The 24161-nt window shown below is 47.9% G+C and overlaps 2 protein-coding genes and 1 non-coding gene across 3 annotated transcripts; 2 read left to right on the top strand and 1 right to left on the bottom strand.

Annotated features, from left to right (window-relative positions):
* Window positions 1-818: 818 nt before the first annotated feature.
* Window positions 819-6370, top strand: LOC149991941 (cytoplasmic FMR1-interacting protein 1-like). The gene is made up of 3 exons (XM_090263598.1): window positions 819-1017; window positions 1429-1576; window positions 5594-6370. The coding sequence occupies exons 1-3, from the start codon at window positions 842-844 to the stop codon at window positions 5756-5758; spliced, it is 489 nt and encodes a 162-aa protein (XP_090119724.1). The 5' UTR covers window positions 819-841; the 3' UTR covers window positions 5759-6370.
* A 1435-nt stretch (window positions 6371-7805) lies between these two features.
* On the bottom strand, window positions 7806-23846 carry LOC149991942 (magnesium transporter NIPA2). The gene is made up of 5 exons (XM_090263599.1): window positions 23621-23846; window positions 21526-21582; window positions 17420-17510; window positions 16324-16484; window positions 7806-8887 (listed from the first exon to the last, which is right to left on the bottom strand). Exons 1-5 carry the CDS (start codon window positions 23757-23759, stop codon window positions 8253-8255), a joined length of 1083 nt encoding a protein of 360 aa, XP_090119725.1. The 5' UTR covers window positions 23760-23846; the 3' UTR covers window positions 7806-8252.
* LOC149991943 (U6 spliceosomal RNA) lies at window positions 12756-12862 on the top strand. The gene has a single exon (XR_016508537.1). It is a non-coding gene; the product is annotated as a U6 spliceosomal RNA (small nuclear RNA).
* Window positions 23847-24161: the final 315 nt, after the last annotated feature.

Genomic DNA, 24161 nt, shown 5'->3' on the forward strand with positions numbered 1-24161 from the left:
ATGCCTCATCATCCTTAGTAGCAAATTTCTGCAACTAGGTGAAAGTTGTTTCGCGACCGACGATGAAACTCCGAATATTGGAAAGAAAAGGGAATTGTCAGATGGTATGGACTCATGTGTTCATTCGTGTATGCATTCAACAAAGTGAGCACCTACTATGTACTTCGTATATCTTTGTATATTAAAATCATGTATGTCTGCCTGGTGTGGCTCCGTGGATTGAGTGAACTAAAGGGTTGCTGGTTCGATTCCCAGTCAGGGCACAGGCCTGGGTTGCAGGCCAGGTCCCCAGTCAATGTGGGTGCATGAGAAGTGACCACACACTCATGTTTCTCCCCCTCTATTTCTCCCCACTTCCCCTCTAAAGATACATCAATAAAGTCTTTTCTAAAAACATGGAAATTAAAGCACGTTTCTTTTACATCTACCGTTGATACGTTTATTTTACTTCCCTACATGTTTTCTAGGTTTGAAATTGTGTGTCAAGCAACCCCCTAACTGGTCATTTAAAGGCTTCTGTTACTCGGAAGTTAAATAAGTCTGTACTAAGTACCGAGTGCTTCTTAGGGAACTCTGCCTATTTCCATGAGAGTCCTCTGATTCAACTTAAAAACATATCTGAACTGGAGTGTTCCTTATTGATCACAAAGAATTGTATTAATATTTCATCTTAAAAGTACTATTAATAATAGCCTAACTAATAGTTTGGTTCACTAATGATGACGAACTTTTAAAAGTTATTTGTAGGAGAGAAGCCGGTACGCTAACTTTTAAAAATTTGTTAGACAGGATTAGCTGAACCGTTCTTTATTCCAAGGAGCGTCTCTGCTGCGGCCTGTCCATGTTTGAGGTCATCCTGACGCGGATCCGGACCTTCCTGGACGACCCCATCTGGCGGGGGCCTCTGCCCAGCAACGGGGTCATGCACGTGGACGAGTGTGTGGAGTTCCACAGGCTCTGGAGCGCCATGCAGTTCGTGTACTGCATCCCCGTGGGGACCCACGAGTTCACGGTCGAGTAAGTGTGTGCTTGGCGGACGGGGAAGTGGGAGCTGGCGTGGGTTAACACACAAGATCACGTTCCACTGAGCTGCTATAAAGCTACTGAACGTGGAGTTTCTTTCTAGATGTGCAGGAGGCGACTCGGGGCTTGGCTTCCAGGGTCACCCCTAGAAACAGACACGCAGATGTGCGTCTTTCTGAACAGGTCCACAGCTTTATGAACTCCTTTGTGGAGGGTCTGTGAGCCTAAAACAGGAAATGGGGGTGCCCGGGAACCCAAACGGGGCTCACCAGAAACAAGGACATGCCACTGGCTGCCCGGTGCTCCCTCCTGGCCTGTTCCAGCAGCCGGCCTGGCCACCGGCGCCTGGAGACGGCCTCTGAAGGGCGCCCCTGACGGCCGGCTCCGCATGGCTTCTCGTGGCAGGCAGTGCTTCGGGGACGGGCTGCACTGGGCCGGCTGCATGATCATCGTCCTGCTCGGGCAGCAGCGGCGCTTCGCTGTGCTGGATTTCTGCTACCACCTGCTCAAAGTCCAGAAGCACGACGGCAAAGACGAGATGATCAAAAACGTGGTACGTGGGCCAGCTCATGTCCTAGGGGACGTTTCCCAGAAGAGCACGCTTGCTTTTGTATTTATTACAGCGTCTTTCTCCGGGAATGTTTTTAGTCTGTAAGGTGCCACTCACTGAAGCTTTTTGTTCCCAAAAGGAATCTAAATGTCAATGGTAAGTAAAGCACTGTGGCAGGTAAAATGCTAAATGTTCCATTTTATTCTCTTTTCAAGGTACTAAGATCTAGTTCATATTTTGGAGCCTCCTAGATGCCAAATTTTTGGGTTATTGGCGTGAAGTGTGATTTCTGGCTGTTCTTTAGATATTTTTGTCTTTGTCATTTTATGAATTCTTTTCTAAAAATTGATTTTAGAGATAGAAACATCAACTTGTTCCACTTATTGAGGTTTTGGGTGATTATTTTTTAATATGCTTTATTGATTATGCTGTTACAGTTGTCCCAGTTTCTTTTCCCTCTGCTCCCCTCCACCCAGTGACCCCCTCCTTCTAGTTGTCCCCCTGCCCTTAGTCCATGCCCATTGGCTGTGCATATAGTTCTCCTCAACATCTTCCTGTCCGCTCCACTCCCTCCTACTATGCTTCTTAATTCCTGTACCATCTCCCTCCCTTTCCCCCCTTCCCCATCCCTGCTGACCTCCCCCCAAAATGTTCCCCATACCTATAATTCTTCTCCCACTCTCGTTGTCTACTTAGTCTGCCTTTGTTTCAGTTCCCTAGCTTCTGTTGTTGTGATAGTTTCCATTTTAATGTTCATAGTTTTGATCCTCTTTCTCCTAAACAAGTCCCTCTAACTTTTCATATAACAGTGGTTTGGATCTAATGAACGCCTTCAGTTTTACTTTGTCCTGGAAGCACTTTCTCTGCCCTTCTATTCTGAATGACAGCTTCGCTGGATAGAGTAATTGTGGTTGTAGATTTTTGCTTTTCATTACTTTGAATATTTCTTGCGAGTCCCTTCTCGCCTGCAGAGTTTCTTTAGAGAAATAAGCTGATCATCTTATTGGGATCCCTTTGTACATAATTATCTTCTTTCCTCTTGCTGCTTTTAAGATTCTCTCTTCATCCTTAATTTTTGACATTTTGATTATAATGTGTCTTGGTGTGGTTCCCCCTGAGTCCAGTTTTTCTGGAACTCTCTGTGCTTCCTGGACCTGTAAGTCTATTTCCTTCCCCAAGTTAGGGAAGTTCTGCTTCATTATTTTTTCACATAATTTTTCAATTTCTAGTTCTTCACATTCTGGCAACCCTATAATTTGGACGTTGGCCCGCTTATAGCTGTCTCAGAGGTTTTTGAGCCTATGCTCACTTTCCTCACTTTTTGTTTCCTCTTTCTGCACTGAATGACTGTTTGTTCTTTCTCTGTGTTCCGATTTGTTGATTTGATCCCTGGTTTTCCTTCCCTCACTTGTCTCATATGTGTTTTCGTTCATTTTAGCAGGACTAGCCTTCATTCCTTCCCCATCTTGATTAAGTCCCACTGTTATTTCTGTAAGCTGTTTTATAACTATAGCTGTTTGTTCGTCCGTTAATTCATGTATTTGCTTTCTGGTCAGCTGCGTGATTGGGATCTCTATCATGACCCCTGCCATCCTGACAGATTTTGTTTACCTGACAGTTTTTGGGCAGGGCTGTCACACCTACGCTATCAGGGGCAGAGCCCTATGCACTCATCACTACTGGGTGACCCTTCTCACCACGCTGTGGCACTTTGTGTGGGGGTGGGGGTCCAAGATGGATGCCTGCTGTTCACACTCTGCTGAGACCAGGAGCCTCCTCCTCCGTCCCCACGCCCTCTGGGCCTCACAGTCCAAGGCAATGGGGGTTTGCCTTCCCTGGCATTCGAATCACAAGCTGACGGGTCTGGTCTGCAGCCAGGGGTGCTCCCCTGGCGCTTCTCACCTCCCCTTAAATACGGGTGTCTGCTTACCACAGTCTCCGCTGCCCATCGCTGCCAGCATGGCCTGACCTGTCCTCCCCGGCTTCGCCCCTCCTACCTGTCCAGACGAGCACCACTTGTTTATAACTTCATACGTTAGACTTCCATGTAGTTTATTTTCTGGAACTTCTGATTATTTCTGGTTTTGTGGTAGTTGTAGTCCTTCTTGGTTGTGGAGAGACATGGAGCGTGTCAGTCTAGGCCTCCATCTTGGCAGGAAGTCTGGTTGATTCTTGTATGTGCCTTGACCAGGGATCAAACCCACAGCCTTGGTGTATCAGGACATTGCTCTAACCAACTGAGCTACTTGGCCAGGGCATTTTATGGATTCTTTGTAATTAAATTCTAGGAAATACTCAGCCATTGTCTTTTCAAATATTTTAGTCTTTCTTCCATTCTATTCTCTTTCTTTTGGGACTTCACTTAGACAATATGTTAGACCCTCGCTGGTCTCCTGACCTTTCCCCTATTACGTTAGTTTCTGCTGCTGCTGTAAACAACACCCATTTCTTATCTTACAGTTCTCTAGGCCAGAAGTCTGGGGACAGCATGGCTAAGCTGGGCCCTCTGTTCTGTCTCCCAAGGACAAAATCGGTGTCCCAGGGGTCGTGCTCCCTCTGGAGCCCCTAGGGATGAATCCTCTCCACGCTTTTGCAGGTGGTTGGCTGGACTCACTTCCTCAGTTGGAGGACTGAGCTCCCCGTTTCCTTGCTGGCATTTGGCCCACAACCCCTCTCGTGCTTTGCACGTGGTCCCTCTGGCCAGCGTGGGTCAAGGCACGGTTGCGTTTGTCATCTTCCACCGCTCCTTCCTGCCCGTTAGACTGTGTCCACCCTGGTACTCCAGGGCACTCTGCCTATATGAAAGTGTAGCCTCAACTATATTTACAAAGTCCCTCTGTTATGGAAGGTAACACGTTCAGGTTAAAGGGATTTGGGAGGAGGACATCTCTGAGGGGCCACTCTGCCTCCCACTTTCTTGACTTAACTAATGCATTTCAGCGCCATCTGATCTGCTGTTTTGACTTTCGAAAATCATTCGTATATATTTAAAAATTCAATTGGTTCTTCAGATCTTGGTGATAATTGATTTTCTTTTTCACTGAATTTTAGTTTTTTTGTTTCTTTTTAAACACATTTCATGTAGTTTATATTCTTTATCTTTCAGTTTTAGTACCTGAAGCCTCAGGGGTACCCAGAACTCCGAAATGTTTCCTTGTTTGCTGGATGCTTTCTGTGCTGGCTCTGGTCTGATTGACCTTCACTCAGATTTGCTTCTCATCTCCAAGGGCTGGTACCGGCTTGGCAACACAGCTTACTGAGAGGGTCCTGGCTTCCAGGGCACCTCCAGGTGCCATCCAGCTTGCTCATCACAGCCCAGGATTATCTGTGTCCACTGCTGCTGGTGGCCTCTGTCCCTGAGGCAGTCTTGGCTTCTGCGTGACCCATATGGGCAGAACCAGCAATGCTTTTTTAAATGTTCTGTGTGTGTACGCGCATCTGTGCACGCACGTCTTCTGATTCAGCAGGAACACCTCTCAAAGCATCCTGTCCAGTTGCTGGAATTCTAAAACTTTATCGCATTAGATTACTGCTCTTTCCCGGTGACCATATTATCTACATCTTTATACTCCCAGCTTTTGGCACACCCTCAGTTCTTAATACCTAGCTGTTTGGTGAATAGGTATTTAAGTTGTACAAAGAGAAAGTCTACAGTTAGTAGCAATGAAACTAACAGAGGAATGTGTTCAAATGCAAAATGAAGTCATGGTTCCAATAGCTGCATAAAAGAGATGGTATGTGTGTCAATAGTTTGCTTTAATTTTCTGAGAAAATATGAAAATTCTGACATTTGAAACATAAAGATTAAGTGTATATATATAAAATATAAGGTTTTTTAAAGATTTTTATATTTATTCTTAGAGCGAGGGGAAGGGAGAAAGAGGGAGAGAAACAGTTGTGCGGCCCCCAACTGGGGACCTGGCCCGCAACCCAGGCATGTGCCCTGACCAGGAATCGAACTGGCGAGCTTTCGTTTTATGGGATGATACCAAGTACAACAGCTCATTTTAACTGTTGCAGCCTTTGAAAAAAATGGTGGAGAGAATCCGCAAGTTCCAGATTCTGAACGACGAGATCATCGCCATCCTGGACAAGTACCTGAAGTCGGGCGACGGGGAGAGCACCCCCGTGGAGCACGTGCGCTGCTTCCAGCCGCCCATCCACCAGTCCCTGGCCAGCAGCTGAGGCCGCGCGTGTCGCCTGCTTCTGAAGAGCCCCAGTCCCGGCTGCACTCAGTCACTATAGGGCATGTTTTCCTTTCCATCGACTAGTGAGAGTTTTAGGGACTATTTGTCAGTATCTCTGTACCTGTTAAAGGGGGTGCTTTTCGACCTAAAAGCTTAATTTTATAAAATCGACTTATTTTTCTAGACTAAACTTGTATATGCTTTTGGTGATTAGGAAGCCTGCGACTTTTGGCTGCTGAATGTCGCCCTCGTGTTCTCACGAAGTTATTTTCCAATTTTCTATGGAATGTCAAAGTGCTGCTGAGTTCGTCCATTTATCCGTTAGCAAAGGATCGGTGGTATTTAGGGGTTTATGTACTTAGGCGAGGAACTGAATACCAGCTAATTGTAATAAAATCCGTTCCCAATTAGAATGAATGATTATTTAGCTTTTGTTTAGGGATTTTCTAACGGTCTTTTATCAATTCTGTCATTGTTCCCTTCCCTTTTTTGTCAGGTGTTTCAGAAAATAGTGACCTTGATATTCCTGTTTCTACTAACTCCAGTTATAACAAAATCTACTTTGTGAGGGATGATTGAAAGCTTACAGAAATAAAACTAATGAAACCTAGTCACGGTCATTCATTTACTGGGCCCCCACGGCCTCGGAGAAGGGAGTGGCTTCCGTGTGGCCTCGGAAATGAGGCCCTGGGGTCCAGGAGTGTCACGCGTGCTGCTGCAAATACAGTGTGGACTCCCCCTGGACGGGCTGACCTGAGGTAAGGGGCCACAGAACTGCTCTTCACAAAGCACCCCAAACTGCTCTTTTCTTAATGTGAACTGTTAACCCTGGGACTGGCATGCTGAGCGAGGGTAGTGTCCTCACCCCGCACTGAAAGGATGGACTATGATGAAAAATGACTATAATGACTAAATTTAAACTATTCATATTACTGAGTTTTACAAGAACTATAAATCATTGGGGGGGCAGGAGGGGGCTAAATGGCAATGGAAAGATAGAATAAAACAATCAGTTATAAAACAAAATGTACTAAATACATAAAAAACAAGTGCTTTAAGATGTTAAATAATTAAGAATTTATTTTTCTTAAGCTCTGCATTCTCAACGAGGGCAATATCACACCCAAGGAGGGGGTACTGGTTCTTGCTCTATTACATACAAAGCGCAGAGAGAGATACAGTACATAAACAAATATACAGTGTATCTGTGGTATAAAATCCCACGGAGGAGGCTGTCTGGGAAAAAAAGGTCTAAAAAGGCTCCCTAGAGGGTAAATAATAAAACTTTAGGGAAAGGGGGATTTATTTCATGAAACCCGGAGACTGTCAGCTCCTCCCTGGTAATGCCAGCAGAGAGCTGTGTGGGCCGAGAGGTGCGTGCAGGCTGGTGACACAGAGGAGCCCAGTTGTGTGACCTTGGGGAGGAGCAGCAAAGGGGCAATAGCCTGAGAGCTCCCTCCATTAACTGTCAGCCTTTTTTATGGCCAGGTAATTGCTAGGATGACAGGTTTGAAGCTGGATGGAACTCATTATTCTGTTCTACCCTTTCTGCATAGAGTTGAAATTTTCCGTAAACATTTTCATTGATAATTTTAAAACAAACCGTTAAAGTAAGATACTTGGAAAGAAACCAGATTTTACTACAGACATCTGTAAGTTTGTCCTAAGCATTCAGATTTAGAAAGAACTTTGTTGCAATCTGTCTATTATAATGTGAGCTAAAGTTTAAAAATTACCTTAGTCTTCTGACTTCATTTCCCAGTTGTTAGAAGATCTAAATGACAATATAACTCATTATGAAAATATATTGCAAAGTACAAGAGCTGATGTAAAAATGGGAATGAGGGTTTGGGGCATCGAGGGATGAGAGAGGGGAACTGAAGGATAAACCCGCCCAGCAGCCCCGCGGACGCAGGACGGACTGCTTTAAGGACACCCAGGAAGGCCATGGAATGTGCCGGGGACCAGTCACACCCAGAGTACTCTGGAATTTCCTACCTCTGTTTTGTCAATGAATTGCCCTTAGCAACTTTGATGAATTAAAATAATTCATCAAACAGGAGTCATTTTTGTAGAGAAGCTAAATCACAGGAGAATGTAGAAATAATTTTGTTCTTTTTTCAAATCAAAAAGCCTTAAAATGGTCAGGGATGATGCAAATGGCGATGACAACTGTACGCTGCCGACTTCCATCACCAATGAAAAGTAAAGCATTTTTGTAGACTTAAAACTGTCATTAGTGCATTTAGATTTTGGTGAAAAAAATTTTCAGTACCACTACAGTGTTAACAAAATTGGCCAGGTATTGAGGTCATTTTAGTGAGCTCCCATCATTTAAATATAAGAAAAGTAATTTCTTGGTCCAAATGAGTGACACCTTAAAAAAAAGATTGTCTCTAGAGAACATTATTTGAGAACAGTACTTTCCCAGAAACATTCTGATACTCACAATTCATTCCATATAACAATTACACCTTCTGATTCGACCTTTCTTAAAACGCCGTCAGGTTTCCGTTCCTTCGGGAGACACTTTCCCCGGTGAGCTGTTCGATTCCACAGCTTCCACCTTCTTCGTTATCACTAAGAACTTCATACATACTAGTGAGACTGCCGTTCACGGCTTTTTCGTCTTTTCGAAAAGACACAGGAAGGCTGGCTAGGCTAAAGCTGACGTCCTTGAAGGCGTGCAGCAGGAAGATCCCCACGATGATTGTGCAGAAGCCACTCAGCGTGCCGATGACGTCATCGGCAGGCATGCCCTGCCACTCCTTGAAAAGAATGGCCGAGCAAGTGAGGACGGCCGTGGTGAAGAACACGTAGTAGATGGGCGTCACCAGGGACGTGTTGAAGATGTCCAGCGCCCGGTTCAGGTAGTTGATCTGCGTGCTCACGCAGGCGACCAGGCCGAGCAGCAGCGCCCAGGCCAGCGGGTGCCGCAGCACCGGCTTCCCCGCGAGCAGCTCCTTGATGGCGATGCCCAGGCCCTTCACGCAGGACACGGAGAACGCGCCGATCCCCGAGCAGATGGCGACATACACGAGGATGTTCGTCTGCCCGTGGCGCGGCCCCACCACGAAGATCAGTATCAAGGACAGGATGACCACGAGGGTCGCAAAGACCACGAAACCTGCAGGAGGCAGACACGGGTCTACTGAGTCGGACGTCTGAGTGCTGAAAACCGAGACTCCAGAACAAGTACCAACTGGATCAGAAGCAGGGAAGCGTGGCCGCGGACCCAACCCCAGTCTCCCTCTGCCGCCTACCAAGGGCACAGCCGCCCAGCGGCCGCAGGCCGCCACACCACTGACCTTTCTGTCTCTTAAAACTTTATTGTTTTTCCATTACATATGCCCCCCTTTACCCCATTGCCCCCCCAACTCCTCCCATACTCAATCTCCACGTCCATGGGTCATTTACGCTAGTTCCGCCGCTAACATTTTTATAGCAGCCCCTTAGGCCGCCTGTTAATTCTATCAAAGAAAACGCAGTCAGGCCGACTCACTGCCGCCGTCCCGGGAACACCAGGTCCCGCCCCCACGGGAAGGTTCTGACCCCGGGACACAATCCATCGGAACCCAGTGGAGAGAATCATGAGGTGACCTTGAGCGCAATAAGAACAGGAGTTTCGAGTCACGTCTGTTCTAAACACTCACTTTTTTCACATTTAGGGACAAACTACTGGGGTGAAGGGCAAATCGGTAAGAAAGACTGAACACCGCTGTCGGGGTCTAGCTGAGCATGGGGACGTGGGGCCTGCAGCCACCGCTACCGCTGGGAGCGCCTCTCAGCCGCTTGTGCCGGTTGCATTTACTCCTCACAGCGACCCTGTGACAGATGCCGCAGCATCACCTGCTCTGTTCACGCCTCACTGCAGCTGATAAAACAAACAGGAACAGGACAGAGAGAAGCAAAGCCAAGAGCAGATGACGATGCGACAGCAACAATACTGGGCTGACCAAAAAGTCCGTTCAGTGTTTTCCGTCACATAAAAGACACATTTTTCATTTTCACCAATAACTTCACTGACTTGGGTATTTTGAGCATGTCGGCTCTCCCACGTGGTAGAATGCCAGCTGTTCCCAATGATGTCTCAGTTTGATCGCTCTCAGCTTCAGCTGGTCTGCCTGCCTGTGGAGCATCGTCCAGCGAGGAATCTCCGGCACGGAACTTCACAAACCCCCTTTGACATGTTCAGTCACAGCACCTTCTCCACACACTGCACGAATCTTTTTTTTTTCATTTTAGTCGTGTTTTTTGAAAATAATAAAGCATAGTATGCCAAGAATGTTGTGTATTTTCTTCCATCTTCAATATTAAAATGGCTACACAAAACTTCACCGGTTTGGTATTTTTAAATGCACGCTGATATGACAGCTGTCACAATACAGTCTAACAACACTGTTTCAAATGAAGTTAAAGGTAAGAAGTACTACTAGGGCCATTGTATGGAAAAACCAAATGAACTTTTTGGCCAACCTGATATGGAAGCCAGAAAGCAGAGGACCACTAACACCCGAGAGAACAGATCCCAGAGAGCTGAGCCCCACATGCGCAGTGACTCAGTAGGCAGCTCTGGAAGAGGGGTGAACGGGGGACAGAACGGGAGGCCTGGCTGAACATCTGTTCAAGGAGCAACGAGACGGCACCCCTGCCCGGCCCTGGCCCTCTGAGCCGCAGTGCCCCTGCTGGAGCGAACTGTGCGCAGCAGTCACACGGGCTGGGACAGAGCATGTGTCTACGACGTTTAGTCCCCTCTTCCCCACTCAACTCCCAGGACGTCAGCAGCCAGGCAGGTGGGAGGCTCTGCTGGGGATCTGACCAGGCCGGCCCTCGAAGGCGGCCCAGCATCCCCAGGAGTGGTGCCACCATGTGCAGAGAAAAGTGATGCTTCTGCGCCACACAGAAGGCTCACCATCCCACAAAACCCATAAAAACCAGCCCCGCACCCTCAGAGCAATCAAAGCAGCTGGGGCCCCAACTGGGAGCCACAGGACGCACCCAGAGGTCAGGCCAGCGCCCGGCGGGCTGGTCCCCCGGGCCACTGCCGATTCCAGGGCGGGGAGCGAGGCCAGGCACAGAGGCCAGCAGAAAGCGGCCACAGCGCTTGTGGAAGTCCTGTGGACGAGGTTAACCAAAAAAGCGGACATCTGGGGCTGCCTACGCAGCTGGGACATAACGGACCAAGGCTTCAGAAGGGAGAGAAGTGCAGAGAAGTCAGGCCGGTTTCTGTGTGCCGCTCCCCTGGGGGTGCCTGGGCCCAGGGGTCACACCCACCAGGGTCGGGGCGCATGCAGAGGAGGCTGCAGAGGCGGAGCTCTGAGCGCAGAGACCAGCAGCGGATGCCACAGCTCGGCCAGCTGGAGGGTCCAAGTCCCCACCCCAGGCTATCGGCTCAGCCAGAGGGTCTGGGCCCAGGAGTGAAGGAAAATGGAAAGAAACCAGCCCCAACGAAGCAGAAACGACTCTTTGGGTGGAAGGTGAGCACCGTTCTCTCGCCTCCCTACCTGTTCACATACCATGTCTGGCATCAATCCAAGCTGCCAAAAGTCCAAACTAAATGACTCAAGATAAAGGTGAATCACAGAAACAGGCCCCAACGTGACCCTGACACAGAAGCCTGCAGACAAGGACGCGGGACCTGCCGCACGTCGCCACACACGTGGCTCCCACTGCCGTGCCAGACACGGGAAGCCACCGGGGGCGTGAGCTGCATGCCATGTGGATTTTTGTCGCGTCACAACAAAAAGATCAAATGAGAAAAAGCAAGCTCTTGGAAATTAAAAATATAGTAGCAGCTGTAAAAAGTCAAAGGAAGGCTAGAAGATAAAATGAGGCTCTCCCAGAAGGCAGAACAAAAGGCAGAATGAGGAAAAGATACTAAGAAAAGTAACAGTCTAGTTCAGGAGGTCCAATCAACAGAAGAAAAGAATTCATGAGAAAACAGATTAGAAATCCAAGTAGTAATTTAATCCCCCAGAGCACATGAACTTTTGGATTAGGTTCAGGGAGGGTTTTGCGCAGACGCACGAACCCTCCGTTTCCTGCAGCCAAGAGTGAGGTAGTCGCGACCATGCAAATCCAGATAACTTGATCTCAAGTAGAGAAAACGAGCCCACGGAACCGAGTCTGCAGTCTGCAGGGTGCACGAGGGGCTGGGCAGGGGTATCTCCACGGTTCCCAAGTGACGCCTGGCACTGGACAGCCACGAGACCACACCAGTGCCCACCTGCAGAGGAAATAACAGGACAGAACAGGGCTCCGGAGTTCCTAGGCTCTCCCCAGCCGTGGCTTTACAGAACAGGAGACCCCAAAATTTCGTGTATCTGACGTCTGGGGGATGGATTTTGACCCAGGGGTGCAGGGCCCACTGGTACCTGGCAGCACCAAGGCAGAATGTCCTGGTCCTCTGAAGCCACGGCCCGCGCCTCCCCAAGCCCGGGCCGGACAGAGCTGGTCCCGGACACGCCGCAGCCCCGCAGCTGCAGGTGCCTGCTCCTCCTGACCCTGGGCGCCAGCCTGTGTCACTGCCAAACGGGTACACACAGAGGCCTTCCGGGGCGGGCTAGGATGGCCACCCAGCAAATTAAGCTTCTCTCTCTATATATTCTGACTCTGGCCGCGAAAGGAACACTGCACATTTCTCTTGGAAACTGGGTCTACCCTGGATGGAAAAACCACTAGCGCCGGGCTGGAAGTGGGAGGCTTGCACAAAATATCTGAACTTAGAAAATAAGCGGATTGGGGAAATGTCTTCTCACTTATGAGAAAAACTTCCACTGTGAACAATTTCATTCCTTCATTCATTCAACAACAGTCAACACAGAGCCATGTGCAGACCTCACGTGAGAAACGAGGACTCGCCAGGAGCAGGACAAACGTGTCTAGCACGCTGATACTTAGTCCTAGTCAGCCTGCGTCCACAGAACTCAGCACAGCACCCAAAACACGACAGGCTTTCAGTCAACAGTTTCCTCTTGAATTACAAACGACAACAAGCGCTCGCTTCGGCAGCACAGATAGGAAAACTGGAACAATACAGAGAAGATTAGCATGGCCCCTGCGCAAGGATGACACGCAAATTCGTGAAACGTTCCATATTTTTTAAGATTATAAAGAGTCTTAAGTCTGAGAGGGAGGGATTGTTATTTTTTATTGTTAAAATAATTTTTTTAAAAAAGAAGAAGAAGAAAGGGTGAGGCAGGAAAAACAAACAAACAACAACAACCAGCCCTGGCTGGTGTGGCTCAGTGGACTGAGCGCCGGCCTGTGACCCAGAAGGTCACCAGTTTGATTCCCAGTCAGGGCACAGGCCTGGGCTGCAGGCCAGGCTCCCAGTTGAGGGCGTGCAATAAGCAAGGAAACCAAGTGATGTTTCTCCCCCTTTTCCCTCCTCTCTCTAAAAATAAAAACAACAGCAAAACCAAACCTCTACACAAATGCAAAGTGGGGCAGACCTGCACCTCATTCACAGGAAAACTACCTGGGGCCTTCACAGGACAAAGGCAGTACAGGCCACGTTGCCGAAAAAGCTGGAGGGGCCCTGGCCAGCGAGAGCAGAGGCTCCGGAGCCCGCTGACCCTCCCTGAGCGCCTCGGCGGGCACCGTCCCGCAAGCATCACGCGCAGGCGCGCGGCCACGGGCGGGGGCTTACGCTTAGGACAGCAGGAGCGCCCAGGCCAAGCGTCTGAATGTCCCGAGTCATAAGCACGTAGCGCCACGGGGCACACTAGGACCTGCAGGCAGGGTAACGACGATGACGATGATAACGGCCATCACTCGACCAGCTGTTTCTGTCAGACACTGTACTGGGCAAATTTCTTCCATAATCTCAACGACCCACAGTAACTCTGTAAAGCAGACCTCGTCCCTACTGCCCAGAGGGGGTGAGTGTGCCTGACAGCAGATAATAACTCTGGTCACGTGGCAAATGACACAGCTGCTCGACTCCAGCGCCTGGGCCACTGTCAGGAGTCACATGGCCGCGACAAAGGACTCAGGCTCAGTGCTTTACAGTCACCAGAGCTGTCCTGAAACAGGCACAGATCCGCCAGTGACAGGATGACCGCCTGTCAGTGATGTTGCTGAAGGGGTCGCAGTGGGGTGGGAGGTGAAGATCTTTTCAACTCTAAGCTCTTACTCCACCCCACCCCTTTTTTTAGAAAGAAGGGAGACAGAGATAGAAACACTGATTTCTTGTTCCAATCATTGATGCGTTCATTGCTTGATTCTTGTATGTGCCCTGGCCAGGGATTGAACCTGCAACCTTGGTGTATGGGGACGATGCTATAACCAACTGAGCTACCAAGCAGGGCCTCAGCTCTTATTCTTTTTAGAAGCCATTTGCTGTTCGTCTTCCGGCAGAGGGGTAGGGCAAAGCGGCCTGATGGGGCCGGCACCAGGGAGTCCTCATCTGTCCGTCAGCCAGAGGAAGGATTAGTAAGGCAAACACAGGAGTTTCTGTTCAGAAGCCCAACCTGCGGACAGTCATATGCACACGGAACTGAGCGGGCAGGGCCTGGGACAGAACAGGTAAATCCTGTCTCGGAAACTGACAGCGGACGGCCGAGCAAACGGAGAAACTCAAATGCGAGCTGCACTGACCTTCAAGCCCCTCACACCCAACATGGTGCAGGCGAGGTCACCAGACTGGAGGTGAAGAGGCCTGGCTCCAGCTACCTGGGTGACTCGGGGCAATGAACCCAACCTCTCTGGTCCTCTGTCACCTAAAAAGCAGATTTTTGCCAACCCATGAGCTGCCCACGGTGCATGCTCATGACCAGTGAGTCATTACTGGGGAGCTGGGTTCCTGGCCTGAGAAGTCAGTTACTCCCGGACCTGACTGCCTCCCCTGCCTCCTCATTTCCAACGACAGAGACCCTGGGCTTGACCTCGTCTGTCAGTGTCCACAGGCAGCCGGGATCCTGTCCCCACGTCATGCCCACACCGCCAGCTCATGTTAGCACAGCGTCCACTGGCCCCCGGCCCCCGACCCAGGCTCCCCCGCCTCATGGGACTGCGCTTGCATCACACCCTTCCCCACCCAGTCCTTCCAGGGCTCCGACCTGCTGTGGCCTAGTTTCAGTTCCTTTGGTGGGCTCTCTGGGCCTTCAAACCCTTACCCAACCCGCCCTGGCTGGTGTGGCTCCGTGGACTAAGCGCCGGCCTGAGAACTGAAAACCTGCCCGTTCGACTCCCGGTCAGGACACGTGCCTGGGCTGCAGGCCAGGTCCCCCGGCTGGGGACATGTGAGAGGCAACTGATGGGTGTTTCTCTCTCACATCATGTTTCTCTCCCGTTCTCCCTCCCTTCCCCTCTCTCTAAAAATAATAAAGTTTAAAAAGTTAAATAAAAAGAACCCAGCACAATGAATAAAACTGACCAAAATCCAGGCAGTCAGTGGGGAATTAACAGACAACAGGGGACAAAAAGGACATCCTAAAGGCCCTCAAAGTCAAATGACCCATTATATGTATAAAAAGATAAAGAATCAGCCCAGGCTGGTGGGGCTCAGTGGATTGAGCACCAGCCTGAGAATCAAAGGGTCATGGGTTCGATTCCCAGTCAGGGCACGTACCTGGGTTGTGGGCCAGGCCCCCAGGTGGGGGCGTGTGAGAGGCAACCACATATGGATGTTTCTCTCCCTTTCTCCCTCCTTTCCCCTCTCTCTAAAAATAAATAAGTAAAATCTTATAAAAAAAAAAAAAAAACAGTGGAAGGAACACAGTGCATCATACTGTGATCAGTCTGCACAGTGACAGACAGTTACCAGACTTCGGGTGATCACGCCGCAAGGTGTTGTAAATGTCAGATCACTACACTGTGCACATGAAACTAACAATGTATAACGACTACACGCAAATACAAAAAATGGAAAAGTGCTCCATGTACAGTTGTCCCTCTACATCATGGTTCACTTATTGTGGCTTCACTATACCACGGGATTTTTAAAAATAATATATTTAATTATTTATTCCAGACTTTTTGCTATATCACAAGATTTTGCGGTACTGTATATGTATGTTGTTAAAGTTACATAGGTTTAAGAGTGTAGGATATGTTTAAGAACAAAAGTAGTGTTTATAAAAGTGTGGAAAAGGTTAATAAGAGAATGGGAAAGGTTTATAAGTGTGTGGGAAGGGTTTATAAAGCCTTAAAATATATATAAATACTAAAACAAATGTAAGGTTCCTACTTCGTGGATTCTCACCTACCGCGGGGGCGTCTAGAACACAATACCCGCGGTAAGTGAGGGATCGCTGTGTTTTATGTCTCGGCTGAGAATAAAAGTCATGTACTGTAATGCAAATAACTCATTTACACAAAACTAAAGCGATACAACCAGTAACAGACGTAACAGAAAACGCCTACAGCCAAGGAAGCAGCGACAGAGCTCGTTCTTCAGACACAGAACAAAGGACCAAGGAGGGAGGTAACTCTGCTGTTTCACAATGAGCAGGGCAGAGGAATCCACCTCTTTGTTTGCACACAAAATTTTGATTAAAATAAAAACTAAACTAAAAAGCAACAGTACAGTGCGTCTAATAAAGCCTTTCTTTTCCTTACCTGGATCCCCGAGCTTGTGAGACATTTCATTTAGAGTCTCGATCTCCTCTTCTTTTGGAGCATGAATGACCATAACTGTGGATCCGAGAATACTTAGCAAACATCCGATTTTCCCATGAAGATTAAGTCTCTCATTGAGAAAGTATGAAGAAAGAATGGCACTAAAAAGGGAGGGGGAAGGTGGGTAAGATTGAAATAATCAGCTACTTTTCTCATTTTTAAATAGCAACACAATTCAGATATTAAATAACTGAACTCAAACGACAACACTGGAGGCTTATAAAAATTCCCAAAGGGTCGCCGGTTCGATTCCCAGCCAGGGCACAGGCCTGGGTTGCAGGCCAGGTCCCCGGTTGAGGGCATGTGAGAGGCAACCACACAGTGATGTTTCTCTCCCTTTCTTCATCCCTTGCCCTCTCTCTAAAAACTAAAAAACAAACAAAGAAAAACTTTTGAGTAGTGAAAAAAAAACATCTCAACAGGTGTATTGAATTAAATGGAGAGCACTTTGAGGGTGACTGAAGTTTAAACATGTGAGAATAAACACACAATTTTTTATAAATAAATTCCGGGTATTTTGGGGTCATACACACACACAGTTTTGGGGGGAAAAGGATAAAAATTCCTACCAACTAACTTTGGGGACAGTAACCAAAATCCAGTCTTCGACTTGGGCTTAGCTCTTGGAGCTGATCAGTAAAGTAACAGAAATCAGACAAGTCTCGAACTGCCCCCTGCAAACAAGGACTCAAGGCCGGTCTTCCGAGGCACAGAACTGCCCCGTCCACGGCTTTCTATAGTAGTTACAGAAAGTTATCCATCACCAACCACCACCACCAAGTGCAAGGTGTCATATGATAAATACTGTGCCAAGGGCCACTTGGAACTTTTAAAAATTGCAATGAAAACTAGCGCTGGCCCTGAATACAAGCAAGCCAAAGCACAAAAGCGTTTTCTCCCACAAACTGCCAGCTGGTCTGTGCACAGGAGATAACCTTTTAAAATCACATTACAACACAGTGCTAAAAACGTCCTAAGGTAGTTTAATTGTGAAGCACGCTGAGCACGCAGGCCGGAGCGCGGCCCGCGCCCTTACCTTACGAGGACGCTGAGCGCTCCCAGCGGCGTCACCAGGGTGGCGGGCGCGAACGCGTACGCAGCGAAGTTGGCCACCTCGCCGGCTCCCACTTGGAGGGCAACGAAAGGAAGCTCTCAGATAGGAACACATCCACGCGCCGTGGAAATAGCTGCACTCTACTTATATAAATATGTTTATACGCTACTTCAATTGCTTAGTAATTTCCATACTTTCTCCCATCTATTCATAAATTATCAACATTAGAATAGTCCGGCCCAATTACAAACAAGACGAATTTATTTTAACTGATGAGATCTAATATGTACTTGCATGTTTTTTAAATAAACAATTTTAATAGTATTTATATCCTATGACAACAAACACAAATCAATTACAAGCTGCTAAAAGGGGTGGGGAAGTACTTCTCAAGTCTTTCTCACGGGCTTTTTTTAAAAACAACACCCAGCTCTTCCATATCCTTGGGTACCCGCTAAGTGCCAGGGAGAAAACGAAGACGGGGCTCTCCTAAAACCTACGTGGTGGGGCCCCTGTGCAGGAAGACGAAGCCAGGGAAAGGAAGGGCATGCCGGGGGCAGGCCACGGTGCCCGCACAGGGGCTCTGAGGGGCAGCGTCCCCAGTCCGACATGCGGGGCGGGGTGAACCTGAATCTGCGTGGTGGTGGCGGGGCGCATCCCAAGCAGGGAGAACAGCAAGCGCCAAACCTTCACCGAAGACAATGTCTTCGTGTCTGAAGAGCAAGGAAGCCACCGCGCTGCAGCGGAGCACGTGACACAGAGCATGGCAAGAGCCACCACTGCGAGCCCTGTTAAGGGTGTCACCCAAGTTGAAAAGCCGCTAGGGAATCTTTCATAGGAAAGAGACGTGATCGCTTTAAAAGCTCGCCATTGGCTACGGTGTTTTACAAAATGGTGTCGCCAAATTTCACTCAGCAGTTGTGAGCTCCCCAATACTTGAATTGTCAGATTTAAGTCTGCTTATCTGTTAATGGGGAATGAGATTATTTTACTAGGCTTTCAACTCGCATTTCCCCTTTTCCTTTGTTTATTGGTCAAGTGAAACCTTTCGGTAAAGCAGCTGTTCAAGTTTCCCCCCCATTTGTCTATTAGGATGCTTGTTTTCTCTTACTGAGGCAATTCTTTACATTTTGAACATAAGTTTCCTGTGGGTTAAAACACTGTAATTTTAAAAAAATTGTATTTACTATTTTTACAACTTTGTGATTTGTCTTTACATTCTCTTAGACTCTTGATCAAAAGAAGTTCTTAATTTTATTGTGAACTTTAAAAATATTTTCCAGCCCTGGCTGGTGTGGCTCAGTGGATTGAAGGTTGACCTGTGAGCCAAACGGTCGCTGGTTCGATTCCCAGTCAGGGCACATGCCTGGGCTGCTGGCCAGGCCCCCAGTTGGGGGCGTGCGAGAGGCAACCAATGAATGTTTCTCTCCCTCTTTTTCCCTTCCTCGCCTCTCTCTAAAAATAAGTAAGATCTTCAAAAAAATTTGTTTTAAATAAAATAAAAATATTTCCCATTCTGGTTAGTGCTTCATACAATTTGTACAAGAAATCTTTCTCAAAATTCTTTAGCGTCTAAATGCTTAGTGTTCTGCCTTTCACATTCCCGCTATGAATCACCTGGAATTACTCTACACGGCGTGAGGTAGGAATCCAATTTCACTCTCCTCCATATGGGTTGTGACAGCCGTATTTACTGAGAAGCACATCTCCCTACTTAAATGTCACCTGTGCCGTGGGTCTGCTTCAGGGCTCCCCCTTCTATCCTACCACCTATGTATCTATCCTAGCACAATGCCATACTGACTTAATTAGTGAAACTTCCTAAGTCTTCATATCCAGTAAAGCAAGTCCTTCCGCCTCTTCTTAAAGGGTCGCTTTGCCTTTCTCAGATATGTCTGTATTTCCACACAAATTTTAAAATCAACTTATGGCGTACCATATAACATACAGCTTGCATGGAATGGCATTTAACCTGTCCACAGGGAGAGAAATGACAACTTTGCAATAATGACTTTCAATCCATGAAAACGATACATCCCTCTATTTGTTTTCTTCTTCTCAGTAATGATTCTATTGTCTCTGTGGAAATCTTTCCCATCTTTTGTTACATTTTTAAGTTTTTTAAAACTAGAGGCAGATGGTATCATTCCAACATTTTATTTTCTAATTCTTACTGATATACGGAAATACAGCTCAGTTTTGTATGTTGGCTTTATATTAACAACCTTGCTAAACCCTAATTTTATAAGTTATCTTTATGTTCTTTGGAACTTTTATACTCACAGTCATATCATCAACCAACTGCAACAGTTCATACATTCCTTTCTGATTCTCCCATTTTGCCCCCTTGCCTTCCTGCGCGGGCTAGAAAGTCCAGGGAAACACTGAAGGAACAATGAGAGGCCATTTGCTTGTCCCCAGGCCCAGAAGCAAAGCCCCCCACACTTCCCCATTTGGGTGTTCACTGTGTTGTTGTTTTCGCTTTTTTTTTTTTTTTTTTGCTTGTCTTATATATCCTTTATCACATTAAAAAACTTCACTTAAGTTGCTTACTTGAAATACTTTCCTTTTAGTCATGAATAGTTCCCTAATTTTACTGAAGTGATCTTTTTTCCTTCAATTTGTTAACACGGTAAATTACAGGGACTGGTTTTCCAAATTTGCACGACCTCTGCATTGCTAGAATAAATCTGATTCAGTCATTATTTGGTTTGGGATTTTTATACGTGCAGGCTGGGGCAAAAGCCGGTTTCCAGCTCTCCCTCAGGCTGCCTCAGTATCCCGCTGCACGACTCCATATGAGCTACCCAAGCAGTGAGGGCTACGTGGCAACATCCCGGAGGACAGCCTCCAAAGACAGAAATCCTCACTCCTGCCCCACTCTGCCACAAGGGCCAGCGCTCATCAATGCCAGAGCGCATTATACGAGGGTGTGAATACTGGGGTGAGGACCTCTGGGGGCTACCTGGAGGCTGCCCAGCACACCTATATAGCCCAGGCCCGGTCCCACACCCTGGTCTTCACCTTTACCGTTTCCTCCTGTTTAAAATGGTCTTCCCTGAATATTCACATGGACAGCTCCCTCACTTCCTGTAGGAGGCCTGCCCTGGCCCCCCAACGAAAATGTGAAGCTATCAATCCTTCATTTTATATCCCTTCCCTACCTTACTCCTAACCAATGTTAGCATTTATCACTAACAAATTTTAACTTATTTACTCTTATTTGCCTTCCATCTAGAATGTTCACTCTCAGAGGGCAAGAATTTTCTGCTTCTTTGCCTAGTGTATCTCCAGCACCCCAGCACCTAGAACAATACCGGGTATCCAAAACTAATCAATATTCATTGAACGAACAGACTAATCAGTCACTTTGTAATTTCAGCTGCCCTTAAGCCTAGGACCAATATTTACATAATTTAACCCTGAGTACTTTGAAGGCTCAGTCTCTTACGGGTGACTTTTCTGCGCACCTTTTTGTGGACAGTCCTGTCGACTGTCCAGCTAGGAAAGGAGAGGAGCCGGGTGGGGGCTTAAAACAGGCTGTTTCCTATGACCTTTCCCTTTCAAAATCACCTTCTCAAACCGAGCAGAGTTGTAAAAACACACAGACAAGTCAGATGTGTTTTAATCGGATAGGTAAAAAAGTCTTCCCATTCAAATTAAATAAGCTATCAAACTGCTAAATGACTTTTATAGGCTTAAATTATAAATATTTTGAGTTTTGTTCATTAGGAAAAGAACTTATTTAAACTTTTAAAAGCTGCTAGTAATATGAAGCTGTAGTAGTATCTGCAAATATCTCAATATTCAACTATAACATCTTCTTAAAATATTCTCTATACAGCCCTGGTTGGTGCAGCTCAGTGAATTGAGTACCAGCCTGTGAACCTAAAGGTCGCTGGTTCGATTCCCAGTCAGGGCACATGCCTGGGTTGTGGGCCAGGTCCCCAGTTGGGGGCATATCAGAGGCAAACGATCAATGTGTCTCTCACACATCAATGTTCCTCTGCCTCCCTTTCCCTCTCTCTAAAAGTAAATAAATAAAAATCTTTAAAAAATAAAAAAATTAAAAACAACTTTATACGTACTTGAGAGCAGTCCAGCCCACCACAACCATTCCTTAAGATATGCATGGCCACCTTGACCTGTGAATGAAAAAATAGTTCACTTCTTTGAAAGATTAACAGACCACTACAAATTTATGACAATTATTATTAATGACAGGTTTTAAACTATCTCACTTACTGCTAATTACTAGTTTGAACAAAGGTTCTATCACTATCAAGGGATTTCTTAGATAATATTTTTATAATTATACAACAAAAGGAGATGTGAGGGCCATGATAATGTTAAAAACGTTTAGGTTTGTATTGTAATGTTGAGTGAAGGAATTAAATCAATCCTTATTCTTCATTCTTTTGTTTTGTGAAGTCAGCTTTAATAAACAAAGAAAATGAACCAATAAAAAGCAGTCCAACTTCAAAGGAATTAGCCTGAAAGATCACAAGCCACATAGGTGACCGTGACCTTCGACAGAGGGGTCCCACACTGACCAGGTGTACACAGACTGAGCCTGCTTGTTCATTTGACTTTCATCCCAACCAAACTAATCAAGTCAAGCGGTTGGTACTTAAGCCCTTGCCCAAAAGACAAAGTCAGTGCAGAGAGAGCCTCGGACGGGCATCCCTGTCACAGGCAAGGAGAGCACCTGCCTCAGGACTGACCAAGAGTGAGGAACACACGAGTTCAAGAGATCCTCCTGTGTCCGTGAACTCCAGCAGAGGCCAAGCTTTTCAGACTGCTTGATTAGGGTCAGCCACGTAGACCGCACAGCAAAGAGGGAGGTGACATTTTTTACTGCCAAAGCCGGTCCTCCGAGGAGGTCAGACCCGGGTCTAGAACTGATGCAGAGGCCGAACAACAGACATGACCAGGATGCGACACAATGCTGGGAGCTGTCACGCGTGCACCGGACGAAGTCAGAGTGGGGTTCCAGCACGGCAAGTGTCCCCCGGGTCTCCTGACCTGTGAGCAGTTTCTGGGGAACAGCCTACGCCACCCTTCAAAAGCTCACGAATAAAGGGCTCTTCAATCCATGGAAGCCCTCTCTTTCCTTCCCGAATTTAAGATCTTCAGGAAAAAAATGCCTAAGGTACAAATCCAGCTTCCACTATCACAGACAAAAGAGCCTGGCCTGAATAGGGTTCTGCCTCTCCGCAGACCCTCCCCTCGCTCCCTGCAGAGTCATCAGAACGTAAAGGCAAGGCTGGAGGCTCACCGGGCCTGGGCCGTTCCCAGCCTGCTAACACCTGCGAGAGCGAGGAGGTAACTTACTGGGCATCTCTGGCTTCTTGTTTTCATTACAAAACTGATGCTGGATTCTCTATAAACATTTACAACTCTCGCAGTCCACAGTTCTGAACACACTGGAACGGAGATGCGGTGGTCTACAAAGCACCTGCGGACGTCAGCCCGCGCGGACGTCACAGGGCCCCCACGCACGGACGTCACAGGGCCGCCCAGCACTGATGTCACAGAGCCCCCACGCACGGACATCACAGGGCTGCCGAGCACTGATGTCACAGAGTCCCCACGCACGGACGTCACAGGGCCCCCACGCACGGACGTCACAGAGCCCCCACGCACGGACATCACAGGGCTGCCGAGCACTGATGTCACAGAGCCCCCACGCACGGACGTCACAGGGCCCCCACGCACGGACGTCACAGAGCCCCCACACATGGACATCACAGGGCTGCCGAGCACTGATGTCACAGAGCCACCACGCACGGACGTCATAGGGCCGCCCAGCACTGACGTCACACAGCCCCCACGCACAGATGTCACAGGGCCGCCCAGCAGTGACGTCACACAGTCCCCACGCATGGACGTCACAGGGCCGCCCAGCACTGACGTCACAGAGCCCCCCACGCATGGACGTCACAGGGCCGCCCAGCACTGACGTCACAGAACCCCCACGCACGGACATCACAGGGCTGCCGAGCACTGATGTCACAGAGCCACCACGCACGGACGTCACAGAGCCCCCACGCACGGATGTCACAGGGCCCCCACGCACGGACGTCACAGAGCCGACCAGCAGTGACGTCACAGAGCCACCCAGCAGTGACGTCACACAGCCCCCACGCACGGACGTCACACAGCCCCCAGGGCACAACTTACCTGCTCTCATGGAGCCTTTCCTGGCAAGTCGCAGAAGGCCTTTCTTTTTCAAGATGAAACTGCCTCCAATGAAAATGCTGGAGCTCATAGCCAGTCCCAGACCAATATAGAAGTCATACTTTCCACGCCCCTGGTTCATTTCGTTTGTGACGTGAGAAGTTCCTGGGACTCACATTGATCACAGGACGGAGAGGCGCTGGTGCTGGACGCAGGACGCTGTGGACTTCACACCTGCACGAGGCAAAACACAATGAGGTCTTCCCAGACGGTCAGGACAGCGGCCACGCAATCCGAGATCGCGCTGTGTTTCTCTTCTCATACAGAAATAATACTTTCCTTATCGGTTCTGAAAAAATACATATTTAGTACTTATATTTAACACTAATCTAATTGCATTTCTTAAAATTATGGGAAAAGATGGTATCACGATATAAAACTATGCTTAAAACCCAAACTCATAGGACCAGAGAACAAAGTGGTGGTAACCAGCTGTGGGGGTTAGGGAGTGAGGGAAGCGGGGGGGAAGGGGTCAAAAGGCTCA

Source organism: Furipterus horrens, unplaced genomic scaffold (genome assembly GCF_987537825.1).
Source record: "Furipterus horrens unplaced genomic scaffold, mFurHor1.1.pri manual_scaffold_16, whole genome shotgun sequence".
Classification (NCBI taxonomy): Eukaryota; Metazoa; Chordata; class Mammalia; order Chiroptera; family Furipteridae; genus Furipterus; species Furipterus horrens.